Genomic DNA, 10888 nt, shown 5'->3' with positions numbered 1-10888 from the left:
CCCGCGCCCCGCGCCCCGCGCCCCGCGCCCCGCGCCCCGCGCCCCGCGCGCACCACACGAAGTAGAGCAGGATGAGCAGCTGCACTGCGCGGTACAGGACGCCCAGGCGCCGGTTCCTCACCACGATCACCTTGGGCGTCTCGTAGTCCCAGAGGGCGGACCAGCAGCCCCGGGCCAGGCGCCGGGCGGTCGCCCCCGCGGGGGGCTCGGGCTGGGGGGCGGCCATGGCGCGGGCGGCCCCCGCCTCCGGGAAGCCAAGGCCGGGCTGAGGGTCTGTCCCGCCGCGCGCGGAGGGCTGGGGGCGCGGGGCGGGCGGGGAGCTGTGGCTCCGCCTCCAGGGCGCGGCCTCGTGCCTGCCCCGCCCCGGCCCAGCCCGGCCCGCGGGTGTCCCGGGGGTACCGCGTGGGGCTCGGAGCCGGGTCTCGCAGGGGCACAGCCCGCGGTCCGGGTGGGGGCCGAGCGCCGAACCCGCGGCCTCGAGGTTGGAGGGTTGGGATTCCCCAGGTGGGATCCAGGAGGACGGTCCCCCCGGCGCCCCCGCTCCGGTCCAGCCGGTTTCTGCCGCGGCTGCCGGGGCCTGGAGCGGAACTCGCGCCCCCATCTTTGTCCGCAGATCCTCTGCCGCGGCCCCAGCCCCGAGCTGGAGACGGATCCATGGCCGGCCCACGTCTCCTTTGCACGCCAGAGTTTTCTAACTTTTCATGTCTCCACTCCACCCACATTATTTTCAAGCAAATCCCAAACATCACAGTATTTCACAAAATAATCTTTATTGTGATAAAATCATCATGGGATGTAAGTAACTATTTTAAGCAATTCAGTGACATTCACAATATTGTGCAACCACCACCTCTATTTAGTCCCCAAACATTTTCCCCACCCCAAAATAAAACCCCCATCCATTAAGCAATCACGACCCCGTCCACGCCTTGTGCTATGTGACCTTTTGTGTCTGGCTTCATTCACCGAGCATGTTTTCAAGGTTCGCCCACACGGTAGCATGTGTCAGTGTGTCAGTCCTCGTTATGGCCAGTGAAACATAAGGCTGTACACAGACATTTAGGTTGCTTTCAAAATAACTGAACAGTGCTGCTATCAACATTGGTGTGTAAGTATTTGTTTGAACTGCTAAATTAACTCAAATTTGGCCTCGAGGCTGCCTCTGTACCTTGAGTTTTAGGTAACAACAAACTGTGACCTAATGTACCTCATAAACAAACTAAAAGCCTAACTTAGAAGTAGATTTTGGAACAAGTGGCAAGGTCTCAGCCAATGACCGGCTGCCAACTGACCTGACCATGACTATATAAGGCAAACAGACACCTCAAGCTGTAACAAAATCAAGCTGATTGTGCTTTTTTTTTAATATGTCACTTCTGTGTTCTGACTCTGAAGACTCCCCGCCCACATTACAGAGTGGAGCTCTCAAACCTCCCCATTGGTTCCGAGTGCTGCCCGATTTATGAGTTATCTTTTGCTCGATTAAACTCTGTTGGCTGGGTACAGTGGCTTATGCCTGTAATCCCAGCACTTTGGGAGGCCAAGGTGGGTGAATCACTTGAGGTCAGGGGTTCAAGACCAGCCTGGCCAACATGGTGAAACCTCATCTCCACTAAAAACACAAAAACTAGCCGGGCGTCATGGTACCTGTAATCCCAGCTACTCAGGAGGCTGAGGCAGGAGAATCATTTGAATCCAGGAGGCAGAGGTTGCAGTGAGCCGAGTCTGAGCCACTGTGCTCCAGCCTGGGTGACACAGTGAGACTCCATATAAAAACAAAAACAACTCTGTTTAGTTTGTCCAAAGCTTTTGTTTTGACAGCTTGGCATCAGAAGTGGGATCTGATGTAGACCTCCAGCCACCTGCTAGGAACACTGAATGGCTAAGAGGGCCCAGATGCCGACTGATCTCTCAAAGCAACCAGAATCATAGGTGGGTTCTCGCTGCTGGATTTATGCTCTGTGAACGTGTTCTAAGCCCTCTGAATTTGAGCAATTCTTAGACTGGAATGGGTTCAGGATTGAATTGGATCCAAAAATTAACTGCATTGAATCCAGTTAGAGGCCTCCCGGAGGTCCCTTTTGGTAATGGGTTTGTCTGAATCAAGGAGTCTGGGAGCCACCTTCTGGGACTCCTGCCAATTTTGTGTATAAGAACTATGGACCTGGAACTTCTGCATTTTTTAGAAAAATAAGTTAACCCCAAACTTAAAAAGACCCCTCCAGATTCCTGGAAACACACCTTTTGGAGACGTTAAGGTAAAGCTGACCAGGGAAGTTTTCCCCAGAGACAGATGGCATCCTAAATGCTGACAGCTTTTCCAAGATCGTGGACCAAGACTTCTGTGCCATCGTGAAAGCCTTCGCCTTCCCCCAACCCTTATTTCCTGCTGTCTGAATCTTTTCCTTTTCCTTACAGGAAATCCACAGGACCGTCATGTGTGGATGGCTTTAGCTAAGGGGTACGCTCTAGGACAAATCCAGAGTGTGGTTGGGTTTGTGGGCTAATGCCAAAAAACCAGGAAACACTGCCAATGCCTGTTGTTCTTCCAGTGACAGTCACCCTGGAATTCCCGAGGCAGGGTGGAGAGAGCTCTCTGTTGTGCCCTAGACACTGCCGCGGTCGCTTTTCCATGCTCACTGGAACCTTTTCAACTAATCCGTATGGAAAACGTGCCTGGGCGATGCCTGCAGAACGTATATGAGGCTTCCAGGCGTCACGTACTCAAGACCTGGGGATTCCCTTTGTGGGTGTGAGATGGTGCGTGTGTGATGTCACTGGATTACGTCCGGCGCGTTCTGTAAAGAGACTTCATCTGGTAAGTTCCCCATGGGACCTGGTTCAGGAGCTGTTTGGACACGTGGGTGAGAACGTGTCGTGGACTTCTGCTCCAGGGCCACCAGGTGGCCTCTCTTCCAGCTCCCAGAGCCTCTGCCAGGTCCACAGAGAGCCTGCTTTCTGGGTTCTGCCTGCTCCCAGGTCCACGGAGAGCCTGCTTTCTGGGTTCTGCCTGCTCCCAGGTCCACGGAGAGCCTGCTTTCTGGGTTCTGCCTGCTCCCAGGTCCACAGAGAGCCTGCTTTCTGGGTTCTGCCTGCTCCCTGGTTTGGATCTTGCAATGTGGTCTGGCTCACTCCCGCCTTCCAAACAGCTTCCCCTGACAGTTCCCACCCAGGAGACGTCCCCTAATCAGAGGCCAGAACAGTCAACAACAACAATTAGCACCAGCCTTGAAATAAGTGAAGATAAGTTAGTTTTCACTGAAGACAGTTTCCAGTCGGATTCTTGAGGCCTCACGCTTGGTGTCAGTGAGGTGCTGGGTATATGGAATTCAAAACTAATTCATACATTGGGGGAGATCTCAGGCTTCGTGGCCAACCCGACCTCAAGGGGTTTTTGCCCCCATAGAACTCCACGAGTTCACGCCTAGTGATTTAGACAGGTAGAAGCCACTCTCTGAAAGGTGGGTGAGAATATTTGTGTTCAAGAAAAACTAGAGCATCACACGGCTTTCAAGGTCCTCGTTGGCCCATGCTGGGGGCTTGTGTATGGCGCTGAACAAAACTGAATGTCATACCTGTCTTTCCTCTGATTTTACTACGACTGAAAGCTTTTGAGACCGGGTCTCACTCTGTCCCCAGGCTGGAGTGCAGTCGTGCCATCCCGACTCACCGCAGCCTCCGCCTCCTGGGTTCAAGCGATCCTCCCTCCTCAGCCTCCTGAGTAGCTGGGATTGCAGGCACCTGACACCACGCCTGACTAATTTTTTGTATTTAGTAGAGATGGGGTTTCACCATGTTGGCCAGGCTGATCTCGAACTCCTGACCTCAGCTGATTCACCTGCCTCAGCCTCCCAAAGTGCTGGCATTACAGGCGTGAGCTACCAAGCCCAGCCCCTTGGCCCATCATTTTTAAATTGCATTGTTTGTTTTTTTGTTGTTGAATTGTAAGAATTAATATTTTGGGATATTAGACGCCTATCAAATACGTGATTTGAAAACATTTTCTCCCACTCTGTAGATTGCCTTTTTACTTTCTTGATAATGTCCTTCGATGTATTAAAGTTTTTAATGTTAATGAAGTCTAATTTGTCTATTTTTTTCTTTGTTGCTTGTGCTTCTAGTGTTTTTGTTTTTGTTTTTCGGATGGGGCCCAGGCTGGAGTGCAGCGGTGCCATCGTGGCTCACTGCAGACTGGACCTCCTGGGCTCAAGTGATCCTCCTGCCTCAGCCCCCTGAGTAGCTGAGACCAAAGGCACAGGCCACCATGTGTGGCTGATTTTTTTATTTTTCATCTTTTGAAGAGAGGAGGCCTCATTATGTTGCCGTGGCTCCTGGTGTCATTTTAAGAATCCGCGGCCATAGCCAACAGCATGGAGATTCGCCTTTTGTCTAGGGTTTCTGGCTTTCGCTCTTCTATTTAGGCTATTGACTCTCTTGAGTTAATATTTTCATCTGATGTAAGATAGGCGTCCAACTTCATTCCTTTGCTTACTGGTTGTCCCAGCACCGTTTGTTGAAGAGACTCTTCTTTTTTTTTTTTTTTTTTTTTTGAGACGGAGTTTCGCTCTTGTTACCCAGGCTGGAGTGCAATGGCGCGATCTCGGCTCACCGCAACCTCCGCCTCCTGGGTTCAGGCAATTCTCCTTCCTCAGCCTCCTGAGTAGCTGGGATTACAGGCACATGCCACCATGCCCAGCCAATTTTTTGTAGTTTTTAGTAGAGATGGGGTTTCACCATGTTGACCAGGATGGTCTCGATCTCTTGACCTCGTGATCCACCCGCCTCGACCTCCCAAAGTGCTGGGATTACAGGCGTGAGCCACCGCGCTCTGCCAGAGACTCTTCTTTACATGGAGGGCCTTGGCGTCCTTGTTGGAAGTCAGTTGGCCATAGATGCCTCCTCCAAAGCTGATGTTGAAGTTGGTCCCCCTGGCTACAGTGTTAGCAGGCCTGGTGTGAGGAGTTTAGGTCTCGGGGATAAATCCCTCATGAGGTTTACAGGTTAATGCTCTCCCTGGGGGTGACTGAGCTCTCCCTCCGTCATCTCCGAGAAAACCAGTTGTTAAAAAGAGCCCGCCCCGTCTGCCCCCGAGTGTTCTCTGCCGGCAGCAGCTCCTTCCGCCTTGCTCCATGAGCTGAAGCAGCTTGCAGACCTCGTCAGATGCAGGTGCCAGTCTTAACCTTTCCAGCCACCAGAAGAGTGAGCCAAATAAAAGTGTCTTTACGAACGACCCAGGCTGGGGCATCTGTTAGCGCAACGCCAGATGAACTGAAACCCACACAGAGGTTGTTTCTGGACATTCAGTTCTGGCCACGCAAATGTGCTTGTACCAAGAACACGCGGTCTTCATTACTGAACTGCTACAGTCAGTTTTAAGACTGCAAAGTGTGAGTTCTCCACCTTTGTTCTTTTTCTTGTTTACTTTTTATTTTTATTTTATTTATTTATTTATTTTTTGAGACACAGTTTTGCTCTTGTTGCCCAGGCTGGAGTGCAACAGCCACAATCTCCACTCGCTGCAGACTCCGCCTCCCAGGTTCAAGCGATTCTCCTGCCTCAGCCTCCCAAATAGCTGGGATTACAGGCATGCGCCACCACGCCCAGCTAATTTTGTACTTTTAGTTGAGACAGGGTTTCTCCATGTTGGTTAGGCTGGTCTCAAACTCCCGACCTCAGGTGATCTACTTGCCTTGGCCTCCCAAAGTGCTGGAATTACAGGCGTGAGCCACCACGCCCGGCCGATTTCTTTTTTATTTTCTTGCGTCAGGGTCTCTTTCTGTCACCAAGGCTTAGTGCAGTGGTGTGATCTCAGTTCTCTGCAGCCTCAACTTTCCAGCTCCAGTGATCCTCCCGCCTCAGCCTCTTGAATAGCTGGGATCACAGGCGCCCACCATCACGCCCGGCTAATGTTTGTATTTTTAGTAGAGATGGGGTTTCACCATGTTGGCCAAGCTGGTCTCGAACTCCTGACCTCAGGTGATCCGCCCACCTTGGCCTCCCAAAGTGCTGGGAATATAGACATGAGCCACCGTGCCTGAGCCAGTTTGCTATTATTTTGTTGAAGATTTTTATTCATAACATATAGGGTTTTTTTTTTTTTTTGTATTATCTATGTCTGGCTTTGCTATCAGAGTATACTGATATTGGCCTCATAAAATTAGTTAGGAAATGGTTCCTTGTAAATTTCTTTGGAAGAGTTTAAAACGAATTAATGTTGATTTTTCTTTAAATGTTAACTTTTTAAAGTTTTAACTTTTGGGGCCGGGCGCGGTGGCTCAAGCCTGTAATCCCAGCACTGTGGGAGGCCGAGGCGGGTGGATCACGAGGTCAAGAGATCGAGACCATCCTGGTCAACATGGTGAAACCCCGTCTCTACTAAAACTACAAAAAATTAGCTGGGCATGGTGGCGCGTGCCTGTAATCCCAGCTACTCAGGAGGCTGAGGCAGGAGAATTGCCTGAACCCGGGAGGCGGAGGTTGCGGTGAGCCGAGATCGCACCATTGCACTCCAGCCTGGGCAACAAGAGTGAAACTCCGTCTCAAAAAAAAAAAAAAAGTTTTAACTTTTGAAGTTAGAAGAGTTGGAAGAGGAGAGAATGCTTCTTAACTCATTCTATGAGGTCAGTATTACCCTGAAGAAAAAAAAGACATTGTAAGGAAAGAAAAATAAGAAAAATATAGACCAATCTCACTTAGAGATGCACAAATTCTCAACACAATGTTTTTAAACCAAATCCAGCAACATAAAAGGATTACACGCCATATCCAAGCAGGATTTATCTCAAGAATGCAAGGTTGGCTTAATAACCCCAAGTAATAACATCATACACCACAGGAATAAAATAAAGGACAAAACCCACATGATCATTTCCATAAATGCAGAAAAGGCATTTAACAAAACCCGACAGCTCTTCAAAAGCACTTAGCAAATTAGGAACAGAAAGGAACTTCCTCAACCCATTGAAGGATACCTGCAAAAAAACCAAGTTAACGTCTTTCTTCCTAAGATTTATTTTTTATGTAATAAAACATTTAACATGAGAGCCACCCTTTTAACAAAATTTTAATTGAACAATCCAGTACTGTTAACTACAGGCACAAAAGTGTATAGCAGACCTAGAACACACTCGTTTTGCATGATTGAAACTTTGTATCTGCCAGGGAGCAACGCCCTCTTGCCTTGGCCACAGCCTCTGGCAACTGCCATTCTTCTTTCTACTTCTGTGAGTTTGACAACATAATTTTGAATAGGATCTCACTGTGTTGCCCAGGCTGGAGTACAATGTGCAATCCCGGCTCACTGCAGCCTTGACGTCCAGGGCTCAAGTGATCTTCCTGCCTCAGCCTCTTGAGAAGTTGGGACCACAGGCATGTGCCACTGTGGTAGGCTACTTTTTAAATCTTCTGTGAGACAGAGTCTCGCCGTGTTCCCCTTCAGCCTGGTCTCGAGTTCCTGGGCTCAGGTGATCTCACCTGGACATTCAAAAGTTCTGGGAGTACAGGCATGAGCCACTGTGCTCAAATGACAACTTCTGTTTTTTGAGATAGTATCTGGCTATAGTGCAGTGGTGCAATACCACAATCGCCACGTCTTGGGCTCAAGCAGTGCTCTCGCCTGAGCCTCCTGAGTAGCTGGGACTACAGGTGTGAGACACCATGCCTGGCTACCTGGCTATTTATTTATTTATTTATTGGTAGAGATGGGGTCTCCCTATGTTGCTCATGCTGGTCTCGAACTCCTGGGCTCAAGTGCTCTTCCCACCTCGGCCTCCCAAAGTGCTGGGATTACAGGAGCGAGCCATCATCCCCAGTTGACGTAATTTTGAATGGTGAAGAGAATGAATGCTTTTTCCCTGAACTCAGGAATAAGACAAGATGTTCTCTCTTGCCACTTCTATTCAGTATTTTGCTGAAATGCTAGTTATAACAAGTAGGTAGTGAATTGAGAAAAACTGCAGAAGAAGTAAGCTCATCTCTATATGCAGAAGGTGTGATATGGTGCGTGGAAAACCCACAGGAAGACACTGGAAGCTGTTAGAGCTGTTAAGTCAGTTATATTTTCTTTCCTCCCTTTGTGTTCTCTCTCCCTCTCTCTCTCTGTCTGTCTCTCTCCCCCTCTCTCTCTCTGTCTCTCTCTCTCTCTCCCCCCCCCCCTTTCTCTCTGTCTCTTTTTCTTTCTTTTTCAGGACAGGATCTCATTCCATTGCCCAGGCTGGTCTCGAACTGGTACCATCTTGGCTCACTGCAATCCCGGCTTCCTGGATTCAAGCTGCCCTCCCCCCTCAGCCTCCTGAGTGGCTGGGACCACAGGCATGCACCACCACACCCAGCTACTTTCTTATTTTTGTATGTTTTGTAAAGACAGGGTTTGCCATGTCTTGAACGCCTGGACTCACGTGATCCACCCTCCCTGGTCTCCCAAAGCCTTGGAATGACAGGTGTGAACCGCCAGGCCCGGCCAAGTTTAATTATTTGAGATTCTTCCTGCAAATGGAATCATGTAGCATTTGTGTTTCTGTGCCTGGCTTGTCCCGCCGCATACTGCCCTCAGGGCTCACGCATGTCGTTGCATGTGGCAGCATTCTCTTCTTCTTCTTTCTTTCTTTATTTTTTTATCTGAGACAAAGTCTCACTCTGTCACCCAGGCTGGAGTGCAGTGGTGCCATCTTGGCTGACTGCAATCTCCACCTCCTGAGTTCAAGTGATTCTCCTGCCTCAGCCTCCCGAGTAGCTGGGATTGAAGGCGCCCACCACCACGCCCAGCTAATTTTTGTATTTTTAGTAGAGACGGGGTTTCACCATGTTGGCCAGAATGGTCTTGAACTCCTGACCTTGTGATCCACCCGCCTCGGCCTCCCAAAGTGCTGGGATTCCAGGTGTGAGCACCGTGCGGGCTGCACTCTCTTCTTTCTTGAGGCTGAACAGTATTTTCCTGCGTGGACGCCCTGCACTTTATCCATCAATGGGCAGTTAGGTTGTTTCCCACGAATCTACTTTGTTTTTATGGATTTGCCTATTGTGGACATTTTCTATACATGAACAGATTTATTTGTTTAAAGACTTTCTCTCTAAAAAATGTTATGACGTATCTGAGATATAATTCACATACTATACAATTCACCCATTTAAAGTGGATATTTTCATCACTCCAAAACACGTGCTCCCCTGTCCCTCCCTCCCCACCCTCCTGCACTTTGCCTCTCACCCAACGCGCTTTCCCTGGGTGAGGATGGCTGCTCACTCTGGCTTCCACTGACCACTGGACCGCACAGCCCTGGCTGAGGTAATTCTCCATTTATTTCCTCCCACATGGACCCTGAGCTCTCTCTGGGGCTCACTTTTGGCCAATAGAATGTGTTTGAAATCATGCTGTGTGACCTCTGGGTAGCTCAGAAGAAGGCTTGCAGATCCTCCTGGGGCTCCTGCTCTGGGGAAGGTGTTAGCCACCCTGGGACCGCCATGTTCTGAGGAAGCCTCTGCGAGCCACATGGGGGGGCATGTGAAGAGGAGAAGAGTTGATGGGCTCCCGGCCGTTGGGGTTCCTCCAGGCACCAGATGCAGGAGTGAGGGAGACACCTTGGACCAGTCCCATGAGTCTGCAGATAATTTTCGGCAGCCTACCCACTTTACCTGAAAGCTGATGCCTGAGCAAGACGTGTGAGAACCGCCCTGCTGAGCACAGCCAACCCACAGATGGGAGCCACCACCACAGGTCATCTTTTTGGGCTACTGAGATTTGGGGTGCTTTGTTTTCTGGTGGTTCACAGTGGAGATGCTACACTCGACCGGACACATGTATCCCTCATTCCTGTTGCCAAAGCCGAGGGGTTCACTCCAGACTCCCACCCTTGCTCCCCACATTCACACCCCCTCTCCCCCCAGCCCTGCCTGATTCAGCCTCCCATCCCCTCCGGCTGCCAGGCCTGCACACTTTTGCCAGGGTCCTCTCGCCTCCAACCCCTGCCCATTACAGAGGCCACCACACACTCAGGAGCTTCCCACCCAGACCCCTTTAATGACCCCAGCATTAGAAAGGGCAGCATGCCTGGCGCCCATGCTCCAGGGCTGGCTCCTCCTACCCTCTCCAGCGTCCCCTTGCCGCCTCTGCTCCTGACACTGGGCTGGCCTGCCGCTCCTCCCCTGCCTGGTGCTCTCCCATCCCCCCTAGTCCACGCTCTTGACCACAGGTGTTGTGCTGGTGCCTCTGTGAAGTCTCCCTGACGCCCTGCTGCGCGGTGTCCCCCGGCAGCTCCGTCGTGCCCCAACGAGGCAGCACGCCCTGCACAGTGTTTGTCGTCAGGCCCAGCTCTCGCACTGGACCGAGAAGGCCAAGCTGACAGCGAGGCACAGCCTGCTCCCCTCAGCCTGCCATAGCACTGGGCATGTGGCCAGTCACAAATAAGTAACAAGCAAAGAGCCCATCCGTGTTTACTGCATAAGCAGATGCGTGTGGAAATAAATTAAGACCACCCAGGCGAGAGCAAGGCCGGGCTCTGAGTTCAGAGCTTGGGACCCCCCACCCTGAGACTGGCAGGGGGCGGGCACAGGTCCGGGATTGTTGTGGGGAGGGCAGGGGCCGCTGATGGAAAGTGAGATGTCCTGTGGTTGGTGAGAGGGCGTCTTTGGCGTCCTCTGGTTGGTCCTGAGTTGGAAGTGTGGGGGTGAAACCAGGGCAGTCAAGCCCCAACTGTCCCAGCAACTGGCTGCAGAGGCGGGTGGCAGCGCCCAGCTTCTCATGTGGTCGGCAGTCGGTAGCCCTGTGGGCTTGGCCCCTGACCAGACGCCTACATGCAGCTCTCGGGGCGGCGGGGGGAGATGAATGTCTTTTTCCTGGGACTGAAGGCGAAACAGGAAGGAGAAAGAAGAGGCGGCTGCGACCGTGCCAGGG

General features: G+C 51.3%; 1 protein-coding gene across 4 annotated transcripts in view; it reads right to left on the bottom strand.

Annotated features, from left to right (window-relative positions):
- Positions 1-261, bottom strand: part of P2RX2 (purinergic receptor P2X 2) — a 3365-nt gene extending 3104 nt beyond the window's left edge. For 2 of the 4 annotated variants that reach the window (XM_032271382.1, XM_032271384.1), the window contains exon 1: positions 54-261. In XM_032271382.1, coding sequence (XP_032127273.1) covers positions 54-226 — 173 coding nt within the window. In that variant the 5' untranslated portion in view covers positions 227-261. The remainder of the gene's footprint in view (positions 1-53) is intronic. The other 2 variants (XM_032271383.1, XM_032271385.1) reach the window with 2 other exon arrangements.
- Positions 262-10888: the final 10627 nt, after the last annotated feature.

Source organism: Sapajus apella, unplaced genomic scaffold (genome assembly GCF_009761245.1).
Source record: "Sapajus apella isolate SASKATOON/1434 unplaced genomic scaffold, GSC_monkey_1.0 scaffold230, whole genome shotgun sequence".
Lineage (NCBI taxonomy): Eukaryota > Metazoa > Chordata > Mammalia > Primates > Cebidae > Sapajus > Sapajus apella.
The sequence above is the reverse complement of the archived record's forward strand: the minus strand, read 5'-3'. Positions and strand labels throughout refer to the sequence as shown.